The 27,533-nt window shown below is 38.8% G+C and overlaps 2 protein-coding genes across 4 annotated transcripts in view; both read right to left on the bottom strand.

Annotated features, from left to right (window-relative positions):
• Positions 1-10,443: 10,443 nt before the first annotated feature.
• On the bottom strand, positions 10,444-13,707 carry sp5a (Sp5 transcription factor a). Its single transcript, XM_017307869.1, has 2 exons — positions 12,883-13,707; positions 10,444-12,434 (listed from the first exon to the last, which is right to left on the bottom strand). The coding sequence occupies exons 1-2, from the start codon at positions 12,931-12,933 to the stop codon at positions 11,358-11,360; spliced, it is 1,128 nt and encodes a 375-aa protein (XP_017163358.1). The 5' UTR covers positions 12,934-13,707; the 3' UTR covers positions 10,444-11,357.
• Positions 13,708-18,631: 4,924 nt separating this feature from the next.
• myo3b (myosin IIIB) overlaps positions 18,632-27,533 on the bottom strand; it is a 73,733-nt gene continuing 64,831 nt past the window's right edge. For all 3 annotated transcript variants that reach the window (XM_008399596.2, XM_008399614.2, XM_008399605.2), the window contains one exon: positions 18,632-18,760. The gene's annotated coding sequence lies outside the window, so the exon portion shown is untranslated. The remainder of the gene's footprint in view (positions 18,761-27,533) is intronic.

Raw genomic sequence — 27,533 nt, 5'->3', positions numbered from 1 at the left:
AGGGAGGAGAAAGGAGGAGATTTGGTTTTGTTCTAAAGGGGGAGAGGGGCGGGGGGCGACATGAGAGAAAGCGCCCAAATACGGCTTTAATTAGGGACATTTAATTTAAAAGAAGCGCTCTGATAAGATGAGGGATTTTTTTTTAGCGTTGCTAAAATGGTTTAGCAACAATTCTTTTATACACAGTCACACATGTTATTATCCCCCCGTCACATTTTATTGTCCTTCTTTATGTGCAGACCGGCAGGTGTTGATGTAACCTGCGACACATCCAGAGTGCAGGACACAATCTGTCCACAAGGTGGCAGCGAGAACCCAGAGATGATTCCTACCGGAGCACAAGTGGGCCACTCCATAAAAAAACAAAAAAAAAAAACAACATTTCACGGATCTAATTATACACAGAGGCATTAATTAATCTGGGACGCCGCGCCAGGCATGCGTGACGGCAGAGGCACGAGTGGACACACAACCGACCGCACGCAAAGATCACACAGCCGCAGTTTAGCGAAGATTTGTTGCCTCTGTTGATGATGGATGGAGCGGAAGGCGATTTAAAAAGGTCGATTCACATGTTGAGCAGCAGGCTGCGGTGAAAAACCGGAGTGGGTGGTTTAGTTTTCAGCACTGGACAGCTCCACGAAAACACTGCCTGGTCCTGGAGCTCTGGATCCCTGTTCCTCTGTTGTGTCAGAGCTAATTCAGCTGACAATGAATTAACATGTATTACATAAAATGTCAGCATTGTCTTTTCTCTAAAACAACATTTTTCTTTTACTGGAACTGTTACTGAGAACTGCTCATCCTGTCCAGGACTGATCTCAAGCTGCCTCTGATGTTACTGCCCAAACTTTTAGTTTTTATATTCCTTATAAGGAAATACTGTTCTGTTAGAAAAGACGAGTCAACACATTGTTAAACAATGAATGTGTGTAGGACTGAATGGTTTAACATTTCTTATGTAGCATTATAATGCAGTTGAGATTTTCATCACTATGATTCATGATATGCAATAGGAGGCGAAAGTATAATTTCGCATCAGTCCCACAGACTTCAAAGCGACTAATTTGGATGTGCCCGTTTTGGGTTGGACTAGTCTAGCATCTAGTCCAACCGTAAATAAAATCCAGCAGAACCAAAAGACCTTTTAATAAACAGAGTCCCACTGTGCATTATTTAATCAATGTTAGGTTATGAACCATTATCTCAAGTTTTAGACGTCCCACAGAGTATTGCTCAATCCATCCATTTTCTTGCACCCTTGTCCCTTAATGGGGTCGGGAGGGTTGCTGGTGCCTATCTCCAGCTAACGTTTCGGGCGAGAGGCGGGGTACACCCTGGACAGGTCGCCAGTCTGTCGTAGGGCAACACAGAGACACACAGGACACACAACCATGCACACACACACTCATACCTAGGGGCAATTTGGAGAGGCCAATTAACCTAACAGTCATGTTTTTGGACTGTGGGAGGAAACCGGAGTACCCGGAGAAAACCCACGCATGCACAGGGAGAACATGCAAACTCCATGCAGAAAGACCCCAGGCTGGGAATCGAACCCAGAACCTTCTTGCTGCAAGGCAACAGCTCTACCAACTGCGCCACTGTGCAGCCCTGTGCTCAATCCATAATCTCAAAATGGAAAGAGTTTGGCACAACCTGAAACCTAGAAACACACAGTCATCAGTAAAGAGCGCTTCAAGTAGAGAAGCAGCAGGAGGCCGATGTAAACTGCAGACATCTAAAGCTCGGGTGACAGTTTTGTTTTTATCAGGGACAGGAAAGCTAGTCAGAGTTGATGGGCTGATGGATGAAGCTAAATAGAGGCCAGTTCTGGAAGAAAACCTGTTCAAGGCTTCTAATAAACTTTAAAATTGAGGTTCACCTTTCAGCAGAACTATGAGCCTTTGCCAGTCTGTTGCGGCAAGAGCAACCTGATGTGGGTTTAGGTTTTCTGTTCAGATATTTCAGTCTGTAAATGTGCAAATATTGTGATTGGAGTGAAATGTGGTTGTAAAAAGTATTGACAAACAGCGGCTAAACAGGAATGCACAGGACATTTAAACCTTTTTAAAAGAAATTTGAAGACTTTGGATCATTTTTCTAATTTGCAGTTATGTTCTATTTTGTGTTGATTTAAGGCACAGAATCCCGATACAATTTAATTACATTAGTGGTTTTTTATGTGACAAAGAATCAAGTTAATGTGGTATGAATAGGTCTGCAGGGCACAGTAACTATAAGAGTGAACATACTGTGAGAAATCACTCTGTGCCAGGGACAAAAATGAGAACACCTTGTTCAGATGGATTAACCTCTGAAACTGGTTTTGCCTTATATGTTCGGCATTCTTAATGTTTACTTTCTCCACATTTATTGTTGAACTATTCAACCTACTGTAAAGACTTGGTGTCCACCGATACAGACCAAAACTATATCAACTCACTCTTTCCTTGACGATTTATTAAAACATCCACAAGAGGGCGCACTACACAAATGGAGAAGGTGAGAATGAAAGAAGTGAGGGTTGCCAGTCTGCTGTGACAAATTTGCTTATGATGGAAATTACTTTGAGTTCAAATTAAGACCACTAAAAGAGATATCACTTAAAGTTTAATAAATGAATACATCTAACATGCTCATGTGTGCTGCTGTGATGCAACTGAAAGTTTTAGTGTTATTTGGCCTAACTTTAACACGTCATCAGACAGGGTGGAAATAAATACCAAAATGTAACAATTGCTCCTACGGATGAATGAGATCTTAAGCAAAATTTAGGAGACACAGATTAATTCCCTGAAAAAGTAAAAGTGAAACACCTGCTGGGAGAAGCTGAGCTGTGACGCGCTGGTGAGAAACCTGCAGCTCAGAGCGGAGGATTTGGGATGAACTGCTGCACCATGTGAGGAGCCCTGTTTGATCTTACTTAATCAGGTGAAACTATGACAACATCTGCAGCAATCATAGGATGCTGAGGGCCGTAGCCAGAATTTTAAAAGAACTGAAGTTAAAAGTGAAAACACACCTCAACTCTCACAAAACAGAAAGAACGTTTGTGAAGTCAGTGTTCTTTGCTTTTGAGAAAAAATAAATAAATCAGTAGCAAACAGGTTATCAATGCTTGAATGAAAGCTAGAATAAATGTTGAATTACGGTAGCTTCTGACAATGCTTCTGACACACACACACACACACGCACACACACACATGCACACACACACACACACACACACACACACAGCTCTGGAAAAAACTATGAGACCACTCCATTGAAAATGTCACGGTTATTTCATCAAATGTTGGTTTCCAAACTCTTCCCGAGTTAAAACATTAGTATTGTTGTTTCTGAATGAAAACTAACTTGCTTTCTTTGCCTTATTTGAGGTCTGAAAGCACTGCATCTTTTTCGTTATTTTGACAATTTCTCATTTTCTGGAAAAAGAAAAATCTTCTCTCTCATACTCAAATTCCTCCAGTCACTTTCATCTTTCAGATTTTGAAAGATTATTTTTACTCTTTTTAAAATGTTTTCAGGACCTCGCTCACAACATCTCCTTATGATGTGATTAACAGGTATGTCCCAGCTAGAGCATTAAAGTTATCCAATGGTAACCCTATAAATGATGCTTAAACTCTAATGTGGTCGTAAGAGGCTGCTTTTAGTTATTATGGCCTCAAACTCTAAAATACTCTCAGAGACTACTGACTATTGATTTTATGACTTTTAAAAAGGGTCTTAAAACTTAGTTTATTAGTGTGGTGTCAAATTAACAGGACTTATTGTAGTCAAGTTTAACACTTTCACTTTTCTCTGTCTTATTTTTCTCCCTTATTATTCAGTTTAACTCAGGAGTTGGACTGAGAGTGGTAAACCAACAGATTATCTGAGTTTTTATTGGCTGAAACAAACATATAGCATCTACTTTATTATTTATCAGACGGCCTTATTTAATGGAGTCACCCAGAAACTTTCTGTAAAAGTGTTGCAGCATTTCATACTTTGGAATGATGGTGCTACATTCACTTAAAAAGAAGCTAAAATCAATTGACCTGCAAAAGAAAAAGCTGCAGTGTTATCCAGCTTTACATTAATTCCTAGAAAGTTTTAATGAAAACTACAGATACTTGTTCACATACCATCTTTATTTTAGTAATTCATGCAAGATTTTAGGTCCAAAACAAATAAAGATACTTAAAACTTATGCAGATTGTGTCAAAATCACCTTTATTTAAAAGTTCAAAATGTATCAAGTGATCTGCCCAGCAAGATTTGAAAACAGCACAAAGACTAAAAAACATAACCTCTGTCTTTCCGTCATTAAAATTAAGAAAGAATCATCCATACTCGTACTTCTTCAAGACACTCCAACAATGAGTCCTTGGAGTGGGAGACGTCTTACTTAAGAAGAAAATAAACCTGTTAGTTTTATTTTCATAAAAATGAAAGGCACATTTGTGCTTCTTATAAGGGAAGGGAAACAGAAAAAATAGAGTCTCAAGAACTGAACCCTGTGGGACCTCACAGGAAAAGGAATCAGTTTGATTTAAAATTGCCCAGGCTGACACAGAAGGTCTTTTCTGTCAAGTCAGGCCTGGACTAGTCAAGGGAAAGAGAATAAAATGCTCTTTACAAGGCAATGAAACGTTGTGATCTACAGTATCAATGATGAAATTGTTTCATCCAATAAAATCAAGATCACGCAGTTTATACAACAGTGAGCAGTGAAGATTCTGTGTTGTGATGTGACTTAAAGCCAGCCAAAAGAGCTCCAAAGTGTTATGTGCTAATAAGAAGTCAATCAGCTGCATGTAGATGGTTTTCTGCAAAATTTTCAAACAAAAAAACAGCTTAAGGATTGTACTAAAACTTGCCTGTACAGATGCTAAGCCTTTTAATCAAATGCTGCTCTATTGCGTGTTTCCATACATTTGAAACAACACCCTAGGACAGATTACTGGTAATAACAGCAAGAAGGGCCTACAATACAATTTATCTCTTTAAATAACTTAGGTGGGAGCTCATATTAGGAGAACCTGAGGCGTTAAGATGTAATAAGTTAGCTTGAACTTGTTTTGTTTTCAATTGTGTGCGTTAATGACATATGTGATCAATGTGCTCTTTAATTTGAACCAAATGTTTGAAAGTCAAAACTCTTGTCCAACTTTTTGGAAGACATCTGTGAATGTACAGATGAAAAACAAATAATAAAAAAAAAACTAGGGCTGATTATCTTTTTTTTAAGCTTCTAACGGGAGACTGATCATTTCCCATCAGTGTTGGTGAAATTACACTGTTCCAGCTGTCATGTAAAACTGATACCAGCTTGTAAAGACAAAGATGATCTTTGTTCAAGAAAATAAAGACAAAGGACAGAGCATAAAAATCCGTTTGAACCCTGACTGCTTCTGGAACTAAAACATCCTCACTGGTCCCTGTAGTTGCTCCGTTTGCTTGTTGTTGGTACGGCAAGCAAGAATGTAAATGCTTATCTGCATCAAAACATGTTTATATATTCAATGAAGACCGAGAGTGAGAGACAGGGAAGGCTTGGTATAAAGACACTGACATGTTTTAATTACATTTTAATCACTGCACTGATGTATAAAACATGAAGCCCAGCGTGAGACCCGGCTCTCTCTCTCTCTGACCCCTTACGCACAAATTTCCATTCAAGGCTCACCATTTTAATCAGAAGTGGCATGAAATTTCTTCTTTATCACAACACTTTTATATGTCCAGATACACGACGTCGAATCAGAATCCAATTTAACCATTTTTCATGCTTTAAACACCCATTACCACTTTTCCTTGAGAGCCAATTAATACGGACAAAGGAGCAATCCTTTAATTTTCCCATAAAAATGTAAATAGATAAAAATGACTGGGAACAATCAAAGGAGTTATAAACCCAGACATCTCAGAGAAGTCATAAAGCACTGACATTGAGAATTATTTTTGCCTTTCTGCCTGCTTCAAGTGAAACTCACAGTTTCAATAAAATGCCTCAATTTGGACTCGAAATAAAATCTAATTTCAGTTTCTCACCTTTTGAAAATAAAATTGATTTAAATCATATTTAGGATGTCTTAGTGTCCTTCCTGGAAGTCTGTCCTCTGAAACTCCAAAGAAGCTCATCTTCCAAGACAATCAGTCACAATTCGTATGGCAGTAGTCAGCTAACCCAACTCTGACGAATCAAACTATCAGGAAATCTGACATACAGATGAATAATTAGATGAAAATTTGTCCTGATCAGGTTTAGACATATAAAAAGGAAACACTGAACAGAATACAACAAGATATCTGATCAGAAGGCAATCTGGTTACACTGAATGATCAAATCAGTTCGACCAAAGAGAAAAAGGAGGAAGTGTGCGTAATTCTAAGAACTTTTTTTCTCAGTATATTTAGATTATTTAGAGATTTGTTGTGGTGTCTGATGGAAATACCAATTTAGCAGGAACTTCGCACACGATGTTGGGAGCTGTGGACTTTTGAAGACGAGATAAATAATCCTAATATAACACATTTGAAAGGGAATCTAGATTAGCGGTTTCTGTTAAAGTAGCACTGCAGCACAGCAATCTGCTGCAAGAAGTTAGAAAAGAAGCATTAAAACTTCTGTAAGTTGTGTCCTTTTAATATCTCCAGTGCGTTTAAGATCAGTTTTTCAGATATTTAGGCAGATAGCTCAGGTAGGTTTAGGTAATTTTCCGTGTTGGTGAGAGAAAACTCATCATGTCATCACCTGGGAGTTTACAACCACCTGAAACAGAAACAGCACAGTGTTGGAGACCAAGATGTCTATCTTCTGAACAGAGAAGATGGATGGGTGGTCTGAAGGAGAATTTAGAGTTTAGAGTTAGGTTATTTATCTGACAGCACTCTTACAAAATACATTGCCTACAGCTTAAATTTTAAAGATGTTTTTTATTGTCATTTTAGAAATTAATGACTTCCTAAGAGATGGAAACAGCACCAACTTAAGCTGCTGGTATCACCATTTATTCTGTATTCAAATACTACAACTCTTTTGTCATGTCCCAAACAATCTGCTTAAATAAAAATCAGTCAATCTCTATTACAGAATTGTTATGTTTTTGCTTAACAAAAACATAACAATGAGATGTTTCACTGAGATGTTTCAAGTAATCAAACAAATTCTGTTTGATTATTTGAAACATCTGAAGAGATCCCAAGTCGCTGGCTTCATCCACTACAGCCAGAAAGAAGTGATCAGGCCCAAAAGCTGGATGCAGTGATGGACCTGAAACTTCAGAGACACATAAAGACAATTACAAAGTCAGCCTTCTATCACCTAAAGAACATTTATAGCATTAAAGGGCTAATGTACCACCAAGAAACTTATCCACGTTTTTATCTTAAGACTCATTGATTACTTCAGCAGTGTCTTCACAGGTCTGCCTACATATATTATTTAGGATTCTTTTGTCACCTCCTGGATGGAGGACACCTGCTCCTCTTAAGAAGGTTCACCAGGTTCCATGTTTTCTCCATTTGTGAACAGTGGCTCTTCCTGTGGTTCACTGGAGTCCCAAAACCTTAGAAACACCCTTGTAACCCTTTCTAGTTTGATAGATTTCAATGCTGCTGAAAGTTTTCCTACTCAGAAAATTCTAAATTTATATTTGATCCCATGAACTGTTGCAAATTCTGAAGATAAACATTTGTTCAGTTGTTCCAAGTACTGTAACTGTAGTACCATTTCAAAGAAAGTAAAACAAAACACTAACATCTTGCAAGGCTCAACGGGAAAGTCTAAGGTTTAGGGACAGGTTCACAATATGTTCTGAAATGTAGGAGTTCAGAGGCAACATTCAGAGGCACAGGCATACAATAAGTTAGTCAGACTGAAGTTTTTACATTTTTTGATCTAGTCTTTTTTGACTGCAGCTGTAAAACTGCTCATTTGACATTTGATGAGGCAGATTGATTGGGTGTCAATCAATGTCGTTTGTGTGTCTTTAGATTTCAAAAACCTCAGAGTATTTACCTAATTTACCTCAGAGTAAAGGCATGTAAGTGTGTTTGTGCSTTGGCAAATTTKCCATTCTCTGTGCTAACACATAGCATACATCTCAATTCACTTATGAGAAAAGCTGCCATATTAAAATAAACATAGCACTGTGCTTTGATCTTTTATTTTTGTATGATTAGCATATAATAGTTATTTGACTTGAGATGAGGCGCAAAATAGTTATTTTTTTCCTCCTAAATTTGATGTATAAACTGTCCTTTTTCAATGCCAATTCACAAGTTTGGATAAATGAACTGGCAGTAAAATCGAAAAGGCTTTTCAAATTGATCTGGTTCATACAGATAATGTGCTGAATATGAAGATTTAAGCCACATTCAGACAACAGGTCAATGACAGAAAAATGTGAAACGTCCAATTATTTCATTTAATTCTAGAAAATAATATTAAACCACAACATATTGTGGCCACATCGTGAACAGCTAAGAACTACGGCCTCCAAAATTTTTATCTTTAACACTGAACTCAAACCAAAACCTTTGTGAGGAAACAATCTAACTGCACTCAACTTCCCCATCCATTGTATGGCGCAGGCGTTGTTTTATAATAGGATCAGAATCTGGATAAAGACTTCATAGCTCGTACAGAAAAATCTCATCCTCCTGTGTCGTTTTGGTTCCTTTCATTTTTCTCGTACTTCTGTGGAGGAAAAAAAAATGCCATTGTTACGGAGATTATTTAAAAAAACGTTTGATATTACTTACAACTTTTCTGGTATGCGTTTCAGTAAAGGCTGCAGTAGAATAATATGTATAAACAGTAAATCAGCAGCAAATTAAGCAAACAATGAAACAATTATGAATTAAATTAATTTAAAGAGCTAATTAAGTAATGATTATTGACATAATTTGCATTTTTTAGGCAGTAATTAACAGGCACTACTGATCAAGAAAAGGTCATAACCTACTCCAGTAATTGTGAAAATAACGTCTAGTAGAGAAATAAATCCAGTATGCATGTAGTGGTTTGATTATAAGACCAATCTTTGTATTTGACTAATTTACTGTGAACAACTTTTTCACAGATTTTTCTGATCGACAAAGGTGCATTAGCTGTTTCCTTGACTTGCATGAAAACACAGGAGATAGCTATAAAATTTAAAACATAGTTCTCTACGATAATGTGCACTAGATAAAAGTTAAGACTTCTGGTATTTTTTTCAAAACTAATATTTTCTTGCTCCATTGAGCCACCATAACTTACAAAAGGGGGCGCTGTTGTGGCAAAAAAAAAAAAAAAACCCTCCCAAAAAACTATCAGCTGAAACTTCCCTGAGTGGCAGCTTTCAGCCTGACAATTGTATTGATCTGAGATGAAACAGACATGACAGCAGAAGGACTTTACTTACTGAATAGCTGGAGCAGAGGGATGAATCGCTGACTGATGCTTTGGATCTGTTAGATATGAAGGACTTTATCGCTTCTTATTCGTGCTGATCAATATCATGGACTGAAGAACTTTAGCAATAGAAAACTGAGAAAGAGGGTGAAGAAGGTCAAGATGAAACACTTGAATTTCTTTTGAGAAACGTATGAACCTGTAACAGACAGCTGTATGCTTAAAAATAAATACAAATAAAAAAAAAACACTAAAAAAGATTGTACCCTCGTATTTTAGGGATTGTCTAAGTAACTTATTGGTCCAACTCTTCAAAATCCAGTGATTCTTGGTCTCCACTCAGCAAATCATATCACTTCTGGACTAAACAAATTAATCATTTAATATAACATTAAAGGATACAGAAAGAAAAAAATGTAAAATCTGCAAAAAGGAACATTTATTCGGAGGATCTTGAACTTCAGGAAAAAAATAAATTAATTAGAAAAAAAATAAAGTATACTTCATGCATATCCGAAACGCTCGTGGAGTTATGATTAAAAAGCTTTTGCTCACATTTTCACCTCTGAAATCTGAACATCAACATAAAAATCTATAGTTTTAATATATATACAGTATATATTCAAATACAGACTTAATCAGCTTGGAATTTGATGCTTTTAAATTTAGAAAAATATTTTACTTATTCTAAACATTTTCTAGGCAAAATATTCTCAATTTTTCTTTAAAAATAACCAAGAATGTCAGCAATTTTTGCCAAAGCAAAGCCATTTACAGACTTAAAAAAACAGATCAAAATTGTATTTTCCTCAGTCTCTAAACTCCAAAAATCAAGAAGAAAATATTAAGAGTTTATAGTTTAATCCCATACAATTGATTATTGGAAATATATCAAATTAATCTTTTTCTACTGGGACATTTTCAACAATGGCAACAGCTTTTGCAACTTTGTAGATCTTCTACAGGTAAAATATATTTTTAAAAAGGTCTTGTCGCCTCCTCAGTGAGATACCAGAGGCAAACTGAATGAATTCTCCTTAGATGAGGGGTAAATTTTTATAACTTTTATTCTCACGCAGTACTTTGGGTCATCGCAACAATAGCAGATCTTTTCAAGAGCATGCTTTTTTTAATAATAAAAAAAGAAAACACCCCCATATGGAGCAAAAAACAGACACTTTCATTCAACAAAAGCTATTAAATAGAATTTACAGGGGAGTGAAATCTTCCACCGAAGACAATGAATCAAAACACAAGTCATAAAACTTGTCTTTTCTTTGATGTTACATAAACAGTGAATATCCCAAACTTGATTGAACTTCTCAAATGAACTCATTAAACTTTATACACACAGAGAGAAAATGTGTCCCACAGACCAGCAAAGTTTAGAAACTACGGTCAGGATGTTAGAAATCAACTCGAAAAGTCCAAATATCCTGTAAAAAAAAATAAAAATGCAACCTAATTTGTACTTTAACTAATGGCTGACTGTATTGCACTATGTTACTGTTTGTCTGCTGCTTGAAATAACTAGCAGGTGTGTTGAGCCTTAAAGAGTGCTGGTCAGGTCGCTGCCTTGCCATTTCGTACTTTTGGTCGTTTCATCCCTGCAACTGACAGCTGATATTTCAAGTAATTTCCCTTTGTTTGCTTCTGGCCTGGAAGTAAATTTTATTACTTGTATATGTCATCTTTTTAGGAGGAACTTAGGTCAGGGGTCGCAAAAAGTTCGTTTTCTTAAGAGTTGATTGTTCTGTACAATCAGCACAACAGTCAACTGAATTGGAGTTTATTCAGAAAAGAAAATGAGACTGACTTAAATTATAAGTCTCTTAATTCATTATCTTTGTATTTTCGGGGAGTAACAAAATGTAGTGTCAGGGGGGGGAAAGGCGGATAAGCAGCGCTACAGTGTGCAGGTACGAAATGGCAACGCCTACGAAACGGGGCGAAGTGAACCGTGTTACAACATATTCCTGGTGTCCTCTCTCTTGACATGATCAAGCGTCTTCTCGTGGCACTTGCTTCTCTTATTCTGGTGCGTTTTCACGTGTTTGGCAAGATGGTCGCTCCTCATGAACCTCTTGCAGCAGTCCGGGCACACAAAGCGCTTCTCCCCTGTGTGAGTCCTCAAGTGTCTCTGCAGCTCATCCGACCTGGTGAAACTCTTGCCGCAGAACAGCCAGTTGCACACGAACGGCCGCTCCCCGGAGTGCCACCTCAGGTGCGCCTTGAGGTGCGACGTCTTCCCGTACACCTTCCCGCAGCCCGGTATGTGGCAGATGTGCTGCTTCTTCTTGCCCGGCTCGTCGCTGGAGGTGGACGACTGGCAGTTGGGGCACCTGCACCGCCTGCACCTCCGCGCTGTCGCGAGGGGCGACTTAGTGTGCAGCAGAGCGGCGATTTGCGTCTGGTATTGCGCAAAGTCCGTGTGCCCCAGCACCAAGCCTCTCTGCAGCTGGAAGCGGTGGGGACCCAGAGAGGAAGAGTGGCCGACGTGGTTGCCCTGCTGCAGGCTCCACCACGGGATGTCCTCCCCGGGGTTCGGGGACAACTGTCTCTGCTGCTGGTGGACCAGGCCGGACGGTCCCGTCACGAAGCCCGGCATCTGGGGCGGGATGGGTGCCGGAGCTGCGTAGCTGACGGCAGGGACGTAGGTGGGAGGACAGGTGGACTGGAGGGACTGCATGGAGCAAGGTAACATCTTAACCGGGGAGAAGTCATAGGGGTACGAGGGGTCCGCCGGAGGGGTGAGGGGCAGTTCGTGGTGGGTGCTGAAGGAGCTCTGGATGTGCGCAGACAGCTGAGGCTTGGAGGATAGTCCGAAAGTAGAGTTGCCGGCCAGGCTGCTTTGGGGGCTCCCCTCGTTAGTCCACGGGTGAAATAGTCGCGAGGGGGAGCCCAGAGTGGGATCGTAGGGGACTTGGAGGAAGTCTGGGTGGTTGGATCCGTGGTGGTGTCCGATCCGGTTACAAGTAGCGGCCAGGAGCGCCAGCGGAGAGTGCTTACAGTTCTCTGGAGAGGAGTTTGGAGTACGATCCTGGAGGAGAAGACAGACAATCAACTCGTGGATAAAACTGGTCACAAACACAAAAATAAACCGAAGCCTAACTTTTGTCAAATATGTATCTGGGAATAACAGGAGGAAAAAAAATATATATATTTATATATTTAGGATAATAAACTTTTTTTTTTTTTTTTTTTGCTTTGCAAGAGGATACTGGTTGAATTAAAACGAGAAATTTTATTCTTTTATACATTTTCAACACATGCGATTAAGCAAAAACAAAACAAAAAAAAACATCCACAGACAAATGCATCGCTTCCAACTTTAAGAAGTCAGAAACCGTGTCCTTCATTCCGCTTAATATCTAGAAGAAAACTGTTCACATATTTTGATAGAAAAACTGAAATCGACGCTGTGTAAAATGGGTCCGCTTTAAACGTTTCCTAAAAGCTTAAAGCGAACAAGAAAGTTGCGCACAAACCTGGAGAAAAGCTTGCAGTGTTTCATTCCGCAGAACAGCCACCGCTGCCATGGTGCGCGTCCTCCTCCTCCCGATGCAAACTAATAATAAACAAACGCGCTAATTTTGATGAATATGTGGCATTCAGAGCAAAAGAAGAAAAGGAAGGGGGGAGAAAAAAAAAAGCAGATTCTGGTCGGGGCAGGTCTTCACTCTCCAGTGCCTCCTCTCGCCGATATATCCTCGGTCTATCTGAAGAGTGAGGGATCACTTCTTAGAATTTGATAAGGACTTTGGTGGGCCGCCAGCCAGTCAGAAATAAGATTTATTACTTTGAAGTTTGCCGCTGCCCAATCATCAAAGAATGGCGGCTCTTTGAGAGGGGAAAGCAAATCCTTTGAATCCACAAAGCTCCTATGGTGTGTTTGTTGGTCTGGATAAAGGAGCTGATTATTAGGGGGGCTGGGAAGGGAGGAGATAAAGGCGGGACAATTAATGAAGTAATCACTATGTGGGAAATGTATATACACAAATAATTGGATTTTCTTGATCAAAGACCTCCATGCCGCCTGGAGACCCCGGTATTGGATGCTGTAGTCATCTGATCCTCTTTTTGTAATTAAGGATTTGTAGCAGAACCTTATGTGACAATGTGACTTTGTTATCTCTGGAGATCTCCAAGAGCGTTTTGGCTGCGTTGTTTGATGGAGGGAAAAAGACCAAAATCAAGTGACTCAACATGAAGTTCTCATCTCTGAAGAATCTGGCTCTCTTTACATTTTTAATTTGAATCCAGATTTCCTTTTGTTGTGCCTTTGAACTGTAGCTTGGCATTAAACACTTAATTATATCCTCTCTGAATTATATATTTTTTTCAGTCATCTATTTTATCACATGCTAATTCTAATTTAGAGGGGTTTTTTCTATCCTAATTAAACAATGAAATTTGCACTAACAATAGGAGCCTACAACAATAATTCAAGTTAACATCCCTACCCAGCCAACACTGATAAAGGGGGCCCATAATAGGGGCCTAGATATAAAGCATATGTGGGCCCCATTCGTTTTTTGCTATGCTAGGTAGGTTATAATTTGGCCTTTACGAGAATGATCTGTTTACAAACTACAACTTATATCATCAAAATCATTTGGCAATCTTATATCTTAGCTGGTAGGCATTAAGTGAATGAGATCAATGCAACTAAGGCCCACATGAGTCCCGCTTTTTACGTAGAACTGTCCTGAATTCAGCCTTTACAGACCCCATACACAATCTAACCTGGTATCTATTCCAGAACAGATTTCCTCCCAGTCAGTATTTCCATATGAGGCCCATTCAAGAAGCACGTTGTGAGACATGCTTATCCGTCCGGTTTGTGGAGAATTCATGTGGGACCTACAACATGACGGGGAAAAACTAAGTTAATGAAAACTAACTTTAACAGGTTTAACAAAACGGCTTCACACAGATCTCTTAATTATATTTCTTCGTCACCCTTGAGAATAAGAGCTGAATTTCCTTGAACAAAAATGGCATAGTTTTCAATAGATCAATAGAAACACAAGCTATGGAGCAAATTAAATCCATGAGAGAGCAGGAGTTTGTAACATCAAGACTCAGGGGTGTTCCATCATTGTGGGCTGGGGACTTGTTTTATGTGAATTAATTGCTTTATCAGAATCACACTCAAAGTTTATTAAGCAATACAATTTACAATATCAATAAAAACCTACACAAAAAACTAACATCTGGTAATTCTACTTGAAGCTCCGATCCATTTATGGGGCTCTTAAGAGTAGAAATGAGTTACATGATGGACCCAAGATTTAATCTTCCGAGGGTTATATAATGGTCCGACGTTAACTGCTCGTAAAGGTCTAATGCAGGACATTTGTGGTTTAAACAAAAGGGACAAATTGGTCTTAGATGTTTTCTAAAATCTGAACCCATTTGAAGAGCCAGTTAAGTTTCACACGAGGTACTAAATTGGTATTCATGATACTTTGTTTACAGTGTTAAATCAATCTAAATGGGTCCCATACAGAAAGTAGATGTGAGTAGATGTTGTTGAAGCCTGAGCAAAATGTATATTGGGCACATATCCAAATACTTACTAGTATACATATGGGACTCAAAAGAGTAGGAAATAGATTAAATAATGGGTCCAAGTAAATTACTTGTATAGGTTTGGTGCAAGCAATGGTGGTTTTGAAATGGAACAAGCAGTTGCCCAGGGTGGCATTTCAAAGGGGGAGCACAACAACCACTAGATAGACATAAATGTAAATGCRCTGCATTTCATCCCTTGATTTTGTGTATTTTCGTTGCTTATTTTATCATATCTGTTGTTTTGTTTCAGATAATATAATGACTGTATAACTATGCAGCTTTCATAAGATAACACCCCAAAACTTTTGTGGCAGAAGTGGAGAATTGGAAGTTTGCAGTTAGCTCTCTGATCTTTATCTAGCTTCCCTGCAGAAACAATCACTGTCCTCTCAACTAGTTTGGAGCGGCAGATTTTGAATTAGATCTGTTCCTTTGAAGGGATTAATGTTCCCAGTCCTCTCCCACGGCTTTACACACAGTCATGAGGGAGAAGGGGAGGGAGAGGGGGGTCCTGCTGGGCTGCACTGGAGCCTTGTTAAACTACAATGCTAGTTGCAGAAGACGTGAAAAACAAGAAGATCAACCTTGTTTACATCAAGCTATGGCAGATGTAGTTTCTCGTTTGTGTTGAAAAATAAAAATAAATAAAAATCAGCAAACAAGRAAGTCYTTGCTTTGGCRCCACACATATTTAATCTATCRTTTTGCTTTCAAAATTACCTAAAAAGAGCAAGCTGAGGGAAGCCYCAATACAGATATGAGTTAGTAGGTMATTTCTTAAAATCAAGAACTGTAAACCTTTTAAGAATCGACTTAKAAGTGAAAATTAATAATAAGAATAAACCAGAAGTTCTCATCAACCATAAATCAGATTTTTACAGTCGACCATTATTTTTTAAAGTTTATCCAAGTTGGGATGCACAATGCTTTAAGCTTTATCATCAATTTTAAATGCATTTCAAAAATCTAGCTAGATAAAAGGAGATTACTGTACAATAAAAAAGGTGCCCTGTCATTATTTGTTACAAAATTTGCAAGAAAAACAGGTTTCCACAAGTCAAAGTTTTAAAGATGATCACAGTCATCATCCCTGTTAGCTTGAGGTTGTCCGTGCATCGCTGTGTCCGTCTTTGGAGTCAAACTCTGGCTGAGACACTAAAAGCTGAACCCCCTGCTGCTCCAAATTTAGGTGAAATCCATCAAAAGTGGGGTAGGAGTAAGTTCTTCTACCTACTCTATTTTAAACATGGAAAGAAATGTAATCTATGAAAATRTGACTTCCTAATATTTTAAATAAGTTGGATCGTGTTTAAAGTAAACCTGAACCTACAACTCAAACAAAGCCATMATTTCTTGWACCTTTCACGATGTCATCGACCTAAATACAAACAAGGCAGGATATTCCTCTTCAGTTGACATTTTAACAACTTATTTTGTGAAGTCCTACAGAGAAAATCTATATTAATATTCACAGTTTTTTTAAGGTAATGACACATTTGTTAATTTAAAAGATATACAACCTGGTAGTCTCTAAAAGGTACTGTAAAAAAAACAAAAGTTTCATCTAAAAACAGTCCGTGGTCATCAGAGATGCTTTTCTGTACATATTAGAAACTTCCCAGCTTGAACCTGTTAGATTTAGATGAATGGAGCATCAGCAGAGTCCTGCAGAACTTGGTGGGAATCATTGAAGTATTTCTGGTGTATTTAAGCTGAGGAAACCTCCAAGCACCATATTTACCCAATTWGAACCCAAAGCTTCAGGCTTGCCATGGTGTGTTTTCAGGATGTCATGTGATGTTTGTGCTTAAGTATTATACAATACTAATATGATCATATTGCTTACTAAATACACATACTTTCCAAAAATCTGAGTTTGCAGAAGCTTTTTGAGTTTTAATGTCAATGTCAGTGTTAGATTTCTTACCCGGGGGTCTCCTTTGGCCTGTGCAAATTACTGTAAAGAGTCTTCTGGTGGTGGATGGACATCAGTGTCTTATTTGTCTAAATTGACAGCAGCTGTGAAAGTGTGGCCATGTGACACAACTAAAGAACCTCTGATGGGAGATTACTATATTTTTCCCACTGGTTTGCATTGATTCTAACTTCATTTACTGTTTTTCAGTCAACAATGCTAAACTGGTATGCAAGTCCTCAGACTCAACAAAGATAAGAGAGAGCCTCAGAAAACAGAAACACATATTTTCCCATCTTCTCTGAAATTTGTATATGAGYCGCAACAAGCTGTCAGTTTTTCTGCTTCGAGGTTTAAATGTCAGATAAATGTCTTGTGCAGTAATCTGCTCTTTCATGTCAAAGCAGCAAACTGTTAAAGCAGARGGAGGGAGCCCACTGGAAAACAAAATCATTTTTTGTTTGTTATTCATTAAAATGCACATATGTATGCACTCTTGATTTCTGGTGCACTTCTCCAAAAAAACCAGCTGTACATGCAGGCTGTCCAGACATGCAAGACAAATTTCACTCATAGGTGATTTCTGTGAGCTGTAATCATTAATAAATATTGAAATCTTCCTTGGAAACGTTTGATAACCTCTACATATAATCTCCAAGGTTTTCATGCACCTCAAAAGGACTACAGGTAAGGGATGAATTTGACTGAGCAGGACTTTGTCAGAAATGACCATATGCTTGATTCACTGAACTTACTCACTCCGGACTGTTACTTTGCAGGCTTGAGCATTTTCCATTCCTCAGACATAACATTTATTTTAGGATTTTGTTTTAATATTACATTTATTAATGAAATGATCATGAAGGAAGTCCCACAGCTATTGATTGTCTGCTGGTGTACTGAAAGATGTGGATCAGTCAGAGCCACCTCGTATTTCACACAGCAGGAAGGAAATCTTAGGCTCAAGGCATAGCAGCTAAAAGCAGATTGGAGTAGTCAAAAGACTTCAATATGGACATAATGATTCTAATAATTGTGTAGTGGAAGGAATTAATGTGTGGTTTTCAACATTTTTTTTTTTTTTTACAAATAAAAAATCTGAAAAGTGTGGCATGTATTTGTTTTCAGCCTTAAATATAGTATTCTGCAGTCAAACTGGTTTCAAAAAGTCAATTGGTAAATAAATTCCACCAGAGTAGCGCCACAAACCTTCCWTATTTATTTCTTAAAGATGTTGACCATCATGTGGTTTTTGGTGTTGTGCCACTGTTCTCAGAAYCGAATGCCTTGCAGCAAGAAGGTCCTAGATTCAAATCCCAGCCTGGGCTTTTCCTCATCTTTTGGAGTATGCCGACTTCATCCAGTCCATAAACACTCATAGGTTAATGATTCTCTCTAAATTGGCTCTAGGAGTGACAGGTGTGTGYATTGTTGTCTATCCTGTGTGTCTCCATGTTGCCTTGAAATAAACCGGTGACCTATCCCGCTTCTCGCCCAGTGACTGCTGGACAATGCATGGATAAGTGGGAGTAGATGATGGATCGATGGATAATTTTTTCACTTCAAACTGACGTACTTTGTGTTTGTCTATCATATTTTAAAAATCCCCTAAAATCCATTGCAGTTGATGYGTTAAAGTGACAAAATGCAGCAAAGTTTGATGGGTATTAATAGTGTAAAGTATCCTGAAATGTGTGTGAGAGGAATAAAGTGCATTATGATAAATACAATCATTAAAAACAACAGGATTTTTAAAACATTTATTTGGCTCATAAAAAAACAGCAGTACATCTATAAATAAATAAAAATGTACAGTAAAAGTCGCGTATTCTTCAGATGTGTTGGGTTTTGGTTCTGCTCCAGAACAAGGCAACCTAAAAGAAACAGAAGATAAGAGYGCAGCATCAATATTACTGTTAAACAACACGTGAAAATCATACCATTTGTGACTATTGTTCCCATTCTGCAGCTGCATGGCTCACACTTCTACTTCTGATCCACAAAGGATCAGTGAGGAAGTGCGAAGATCTTGACAGTCRGAGCAGACTGACAGCCAGGACTTCAGATTTGACAGAGTTGTTGGGCAACGCCACAACACGAACCCTTTTCTAACTTTCCATATTCTCTGGACAGTTGGAGGGGAAAAAAAAAAAAAAAAAACAGGTTCCACATCTGTCTCATGGAAGAGATTTCAGAGTCTGTGAGAGTGAGTGTGTGGGAGAGACAGAGACGGGGGAGAAGAGGGAGAGAGACGCTCGAGGCTACTGGGTACTTGAGCCGCTATAATGGTGTCTCGTATGAGAAAACATCTGTGAATTTCCTCAGTGATCTACAACAAAGTATAACTCAGAGCAGTCACTCAGCAGACCTTTGAAGTCGCTGTCTGACAGAAAGCTGCCATTGTTCGCAGCCCCCAACACACAGAAACTCCAACTTTGGTCTCACTAATTTTCCCTGCAACACGATACTACTCTTCTGCCGCCCCGGCCCCTCTCTGCTGAACCTACGAAGCCCAGGATCTCGCTGCATAAGAGCAAACAGCAAAGCCTTGGCAATGTGCAGCGCCGGCCCCGGGTCACGTAAAGGCGGGACAGGTCATTTTACCTCCTCTCAGCCCACCCTGGCTGCGCTAATCCAGCATTAAAGAGGAAATCTCTGCCCCCTCTGTGATGATGTACAAAGTTCCCGCCTGCAGTGCTCTCTCAGGAAACATTACAATAAAAAGACATCACCTTCAAACTGAGATGTCACTGACGTAACAAGCCTCTGACGTTTTACTTCTCTCAGTGGCTAGGAGCAACAAGCACACATTTTCACTCACGCTGTGTTATTATTACACAGCACCTCGCAAATGTAGCGTTTCCGCATTTTGTCCCGTTGCAGCCGCACGATTCTATGTGCTTCATTGAGATTTCATGAGCTACGCCAACGCCAAGTGACGTGATTGCGAAGCGGAAAGGAAAGTGATAAATGCTTCGAAACGTTTATTGTAAGCACAAATCTGAAAAGTGTGGAATGCTTTCATATTCAACAAAGTACATACTAAAATCTTTTTTTTTTTCCTATGAAGTCTGACAAATTTCCCAGCTATATTGAAGAAAGATATTCACACAGCATAATGCTGCCACCACCATGTTGCACTGTGGATATTAAGTGTCCAGGATTATGTCTTCAATTAAAGGTCAGGTTTGGATTGAGTATGACATATTTTTCCTGTCAATAGTTCCCAAGTCAGGGTAAAGGGATGCATGTCGCACTTTTCTGATAGTTTTATTAGTTAAATAAATTGAAAAACACAAATTTCCTTCCGATTCAAAAAGAAGTGCAACCTTGTGTTGGTCTATATCATGAAATCCCACTAAAATTAAGTTTGTCTTTTGTAAATGTGGAAATATTCAAGCAGATTTAGTGCTGCTGGTACATCCTTTACAGTGGGACCTGCCTGTAAGAATGAAGTATTTGTGGATTCACCTATCCATGGATTTTTCTGTGAAACGTCACTCCACATTATTTGCAGAAAACTTGTCTATTTGTGGATTTTATTATAAAATATTCTAAATAAATTGCAGCTTGGGAACCTGAAATACCTCGGTGGAATACTACTTGACACTCTATTGGCTGGCCTTTGCAAACCAGCCAATCCAGTAGTGCCATTTATTTTCCTTGCCACTGATTGGCTGAACCCCCAAGAACCGTGAGGAGAAAGACTGTAGATGTTAACTTATGGCGTAGTGACTAATTTCACTGTGCGTATTAATGCATGTTTAGGTAAATTTGGTATGTAAATTACTAAAATTGTCAGTTCTAAGCTTTTGAAGGGTATTTCAAGTATTTGCTGATGTCAGCCACTCGCAGGCGGCTGAGGTCCATAACTTTTGCGAACTACGGGAAAACATCTTTCATCTTTTTCTGCACCATGCACAGGAAAACTTAAAAAAAGCTCCAAATGTACAAAAAAAAATCTTTTTCTTCTGACCTTTGCTGATTTTTATTGTTCCTCCGGGGTTTATTTTTTGGGAGGGAACATTTTGAATAACCAAGAAAACAGAGTAAAAATCACCAGTCCAATTTATTAAAGGCAAATAAGAGTCCTTAAGGGACAAACACAAAGTGGTCCTGAAAAATGTGATTATAGGCCTTTAACCAAGTTACACCTTAGAGAGGGCGTTCCACTGTGAAGTAATTTCCTTAACATTGCATGTGCATGTCAGTGTGTTTGTGTATGCAAGCAGATAAAAGAGAGAGGAAAGACACAGAATCCCTATCAAAAGCACTATCTAAATTTCTGTTCATGTGCTGCAGAACGTTTTGTAGGCCTCACCTTTCTCGTTCAAAGTGAATTTCCATTAGTTTGTAAGCCATAATCACCAACGGAAACAGAAATAAAAACTTCAAATCACTTTGTGTCATGATTTTCCATACGCGTTTCTCTATCTGAATTGAATCGCTGAAGTAAAACACATTAAGACAAATTTATGAAGTTGCACTGGTTCATGCGATGAAAGGTGGCTGTAATAAAAACAATGGACAATAAATGTAAAATCTGCACTGCAAAGGAAGGAAGTTTGGTCGAACACCAGGTGAAATTTCCTGCTCCTGCTGGCGGTGGCCAAAAAGTGACAAGCTCTCTGTGATGCGTCCCAAACCGAAACAAGGCCGTGGTAATTCTCACACTGCACCCGGTCCAGCGTTTATTCAGCGGCAGCTGGTCCCACCATCTGGGACAGTAAAGCTGGGGCAAAACAAAACAGGGTCACACCTTCGGCCATGCCAAGTCTGCTTGTGCCCCTGCCTCGTGTGCAAACTGAGAGGGGCTCATTTTAATTTCACGCTCTGATTTGTCAAAACCAATTCCAGCACCGGAGGCACAGAGAAAACTTTAAGACAATACATTTGACCGCATCACAGACTCCACATGCTGTTTCTGGTTTTCTGTGCGAACCTTTTGTTTCACTGTATCCTTTTTTTTTTTATTATTATTATTTTTTTTTTTTAAAAAGTGGGAGGAAACTGGTTCCAGGTCGGTTTTACAAATGAAAGGGAGGCTGTAATTCTGACTAAAACATTCTGCCACCTCCAAGACGAGCAGCCGGGAAGCAACTCTTATTCCTGCACGCATGCGTTTTATATTCATGCAAATTTTCACAACAAAACAGCGCATAGAGCATCCTCAACAAACTGCAGGTGAGAGAAAGCTGAAACAAAAGCCACCGTAACCCTAATGGCATCCCTGGTCATTAAGCGGGCTTTGATGTATGTACTCAACAGAGTCTTTTATCTCGTTCTTCCTCCCCTCCTCTTAGTCTTTGTGTCTCAACCAGGCTCAACCAGTTTCTTTATTAATGCCGTCTTTAGGGAATGTCTCTCTTGCTCAGAGCCACCGACATGCATCTGACATCTGATTGATGTTCATGTATCCATCATTAGGCAGCAAAGTGTCTCAAAGTGCGGCAAATGTTGACTTTGTACTGTTTTTAGCTATTTTCTTGTCCCAACTAATTGATGTTTGCGAGGGGGGGAAAAAAAGTGTAAAACAGGAACTTGTCCTAATTCTTTGCAATAAATACAAAGTGCCTTGTAAACATATTTACACCTCATGAACTTTTTCACACTTTGCAGCGTTAAGACCTCAAACTAGCATGTATTTTATTGGGATTTTAGTGGGAAGACCAACACAAAGTAGCACATAATTGTGAAGTGGAAGGAAAAGGATGCAAGGTTCTCAGTTTTTTTGGTAAATCTGAGAAATGTTGCATACGTTTGTATATTTAGCCCCCTTTACTATGACACCTCCAATTAAAATCCACTACAAGAAATTGACAGACTGGTCAGGGATAAAAATAAAAAGCTTAAAGTAGGTTTGAGATAGGAAATAGAAAATATTTCCTATCCCATCTTCTTTCCACCGCATATTTTAAAGAGGATGGGATAAAAGCAAACCTACAAGGACTCACCTGTCAGTATAAAGCAAAAGCAATTCCTGCAAGGAAGCCTTAAGAATAAAAKGAAACTTTTTGTGGACATAATACATGTGGTGGGAAACTTAACACTGCACTTCATCCTGAACAAACTATTCCCATTGTGATACATGGTGTTGGTAGCATAATGCTCTGGGAATGTTTCTCAATAGTTGGTGAAACGTGGCAATTATGAAAGAAAAGAGGAGAAGCTGCAGGGACTTGAGATTGTTGAGACAGTGGTAATGATGATTTCTATCCAGTTTGACTGATTTCACAAAGAAGAACGGGCAAAAATTTAAGATGTTCAAAGCGGGCAGAAACACRTCTCCAAAAATGTATAGGAGAGTGTGGCTCTCAGGAGGGCTAGATACTAACACGCCACACTTATCAGATTTCATCAGTAAAAAATGTTGAAAACAATTAATTGTTTTGCTGCCMTTTTTATAAGAGACTCTGTGTCGGTCGGTCACATAAAATAGAAAGAAAATACGCCGAGGTTTATGGTGTAAAACAGCAAAATGCGGGAAAAGTTTATGAGGTATGAATACTTCGGCAGGGCGCTGCATGCAATCACGAGAGTGTGAAAAATAATTCCAGCGTGTGAAAAATCAAGACACATGTGAGCATGAAAAGCACGTAAACTGGAGGATTGGAGGAGGCTGCACGTGAAACTCTCCCTTTGAACTCTGAGTATATAGAAACAGGACAATGTTGGCCTAATCGTGCGCTCTCTTTGAAGTGAGACATCACTATTAGGTGAAAAGGTAAGCATGCTTTTTTAGAAAATAAAAGCTTTTCATCACTTGTGGAGGCTGCAGCTTGAGCGATTTCCATAAAATGTGGCTTAAAAAAAAAAAAAAAAAAAACTTGGTGAAGCAGTTTGGATGCATCTTTAATGAACGTGCACACAGCCCATGAGGTAAATAGCTAAAATAGCAAAAAATAACACCAGCAGTAAYGTTACCCACATTAAAGGAGCCCTATCCCACGCACCAGATGTTGTCAGATTTTAATGAGGCTAAAAACAAGACTGAGCTGGATTTGCAGGAAAGTACCCAAGGAAACACAGGTGCCGGGACCTAAAACGCTGGCCGTCCCTCAGCGTCCTGCAGCCTCCAACACCTCTACGGCAACCCGGAGCTTCTGCTCATCGGGTCAGCATTTCATAACATTTGCCTTTTGCAGCACATAATCAGCCATCGGAGGCAATTATGCACACACCTCTGCTCACCTCCTCTCATATGCTAAAGCAGGCAATCAGCCAGGGGAGTTAATTTGGCAGAGAAAAACATGGGAAAGAAACACCCTCTCTGGCACCATTTGTCACCACAGTCCAACCTTGTTATTCAAACTAGTGAGCCTATTTGAAATTCCTCTCTGTGGTAAAACAGGGCCGAAATAATCAAGGGAGCATGATCACACTTAATTGATTCAGTGTACTTTTATGATGCTCTACAGGGTGCTGGGGTGACCTATTTCAGACTGCTCTTCGGAGGAACCAACTATCCCAGCAAGAGAGTAATGCACAATGAGGATTTTAATTATTCTGCGATCCTTGGTTAGGACCGGAGGTGAAATGCGTCTGAACTAACTGTGACACCACATTATAACTCTGACAGTATTCTGCTGTATTACGCTTTGAATTCCTGCAGCCTTAAATTTGATGATAAGCCACAAAGACATGAGTTTAATTATGCAGGTTCACATAAAAAAAAAATGCAATTTACAGATCATTAATGTTTGTAAAATTCATTAAATAATGTCTTGGTATGTGTGAGACATCTCTTTAGTAGTCTATTATGTTGTACTTACAATTATGGAGGGGTTTTCATGATTATTCCAATAAAATGTCTCAATTAGTCTCTGTCTAGTTTCAACAAACTTCTTGATATTTATTCAACAAAAGCTGATATTTCTGATATTTAACTTTTCATTTGGAGAAATACAGTGGATCGTTTAAGATTTGTGGTCAGTAAATTAATGAAATAAAAAAGTTGTATTATTACTCTAAATTATGTGATGTACATGTTTGTTCAACCGAAATCCTTTGCTAAGATTTTTACCATATTGCTGCTGTAATTTAAAGTTATTTTAATAAGGCAATGAAAAAAGGCTGGACACTTATCTGCCAGTTTGGAGCAAAGACTCATGCAGCGCTGGGCTTCATCACATATTGCTACACTCCTACAGTCAGCTGACTTGCACTTTTGATTCCCACACAAGAGAAATTTCTCATGGAGTCATAATTTTAAAATGCTACAGTATTTCTTATCCTTTACGTGTGTGTTTATTCATAAGCTGTTAGTTGTGACTTCATCTAGTGAAGTCTAAGATGGTCTATGCAGATTGGTGCTTTAATAGACACACTGCGATATGTTTGAGGCTCTTATTCTGAAGTTAGACAGGAAGTAGTTGCTGCGTTGACAAAACTAGCAAWTAAAGACATCGTGTTGCTAGCAAAGGAAACACTGAAGATGTCTTTGTTTCTTTAAATACGTTGTGTGGACACATTTTAAGAACTCAATATAAAAACGGACAAGATGCAAACGATTCGTAGGATCAGCGATATAATACCTCGACTGGCTAACCGCTAGCCGCTAACCATGCTAAAGTTAGTTTAACTTTTTTTTAAAGGAGTCTAAATTGTAATTGATTATTTTTACTTCAACATCTAAAATTCTTATATGAATCAAACCTAAACGGAACAGTTATGCACTTAACAGGGATTCAGTTTAAGGTGTTATTTTAAAAAGTTAATAAGTTTTCAGGGAAAAACAATGAGACAATACCCTGAAATCTGCTTTCTGCCAGGGGAAATTGGACACGTTAAACTATGGTAAAAGTTGTTGCTATTCACCATTTAYTAGCATTTTTGATAGTTTGCATCTGTTTTGAACAATGGGATAAACAGTGCTATAAAATGTGCAATTGAGAACATGTTCTTGTTGCATTTAAATTTGAAAACCGGAAACAAATATAAWGCCATTGTCGTGAAGTGCTGATATTAGTTGGAACTAAAACTAACTATGGGCAGGCCCCAATGAACACCTCTTTTCCAACTTGAAAACAGAACGTTCTAAAATCAGATGAGATGTTATATTAGCTCTCGATTCCTGGACAACTTGAATAGAACAAAGCAAAACCCGGCTGGATGATCCACACCACAGACTTTTACAGATTCTGACACCGATCAACGTTTCACTGATTACAGATTTTTTAAYCTTTATTTGTAAAAACAAAAGGATCGTTGCAAAAAATGCTCCATATAGTATTGTGTATTTATGTATGTATTGTTTTGGAAACAGTACGAGTTTCATTTGAATTAAAATTAATTGGATTATGTTACACATTGTAGTTCTAAATTTCTTTTGTCCAAACACAGTGAAGCCATGTTATTTCCATTCAATGTTATCATGCTGTGAGTCTCATACTGGTTCATGCCCACTTCCTACACTAATATGGGGAATTATTTCTTCWTAAAAGAGAGCTATGCAAGTTCCCTTTACAAAWATTTGCGGCCGCACAAAACAACAAACAGCACAGTTATGGTTGGCAAATTACAGGGTCACAACCACAAAACTGGTGGAGTCACAACCGACTAACGTCCTAATTTTAACTTGCAGTACGTTTTAACTACTTCCACGCCATTAGACCTTTTAGTTCCCATGGTAAATATAGTTAAATACACATATAGATAGCCTGTAATGTCCTCATGCACCAACCTGCATCCAGCCCTCCCAACACTGAACTCTTTGGGCCTCTTTAAACTCACCAGGATTCCTGTAAATCCAACCTAAGTGAAGCCAGTCTCGCTATCAATGCAGAGCTCTAATGTTTTTCCCGCTGAGCATAAGGAGGATGAGATCCTCACTCATACCACCCTACTCTTCCTATTAAGATCAAAATCTCTTCTCAGGCCCTCGGGTGTCAACAAAGGGAGATGCAGTAAATGATATGCAAATTGAAAAGAAAAAAAAAAAAAAAGCTCCACAAATCAACTCGCCAGCCCTGCATTTCCGACACTTCACATCTTAAAAGGTTTTTTTTTTCTGTATTTAGGGTAAAATTCAAAGTGAGGTCTAGCTCAGCCTCTGTGAAGCTCCGTTTGGTGATTCTCTGCTCTCAGACAGCACAAAGCCCCTCTAACTAAAGCCAACTCGCAGAGGGAGAACTCGTCGAAAGAGTTCTGGGTTTTGCAGGGATTTGTCTTTGGATCAGTGTGAGACAGGAGACACGAGGTTTGGAAATAGGTAGATGTTTCAATTTCATGTTAACACTGCTTAGGCTGGAGGCTTGCTGCGGGATGAGGGGCTTCTCRTCGGAAATGTGGAAAAGAGCTGGAAAATGTTTGTTAAAGATGTAAACCACATGGTGTTACTGTTTCAGGGAATGGTTTTACTCACACAGAGGCGGATGTTTTTGTTTTTTTCATTTTATATTTTTTTGTACCTCAGATGTTTGGATTTATTTCTCAAATGTTACATATTCATGAATCTATCAAAAAAAAAAAAGTAATAAGAATGTAAACGAATGACAAAGACATTAACAGTTAATTTCAGCCATATGTGGCTCTAGTGCGAGTGTTTTATTATTACAACTGATTTTTAACGCCGTACACTCTTCCAACACCACACGATGTTTTCCTTCTGTCTATTATGATTAACATGATCATAAAGGAACGTCTGTG

Source organism: Poecilia reticulata, linkage group LG2 (genome assembly GCF_000633615.1).
Source record: "Poecilia reticulata strain Guanapo linkage group LG2, Guppy_female_1.0+MT, whole genome shotgun sequence".
NCBI classification, from domain to species: domain Eukaryota; kingdom Metazoa; phylum Chordata; class Actinopteri; order Cyprinodontiformes; family Poeciliidae; genus Poecilia; species Poecilia reticulata.
This window is presented reverse-complemented; position numbering and strand designations above follow the sequence as displayed.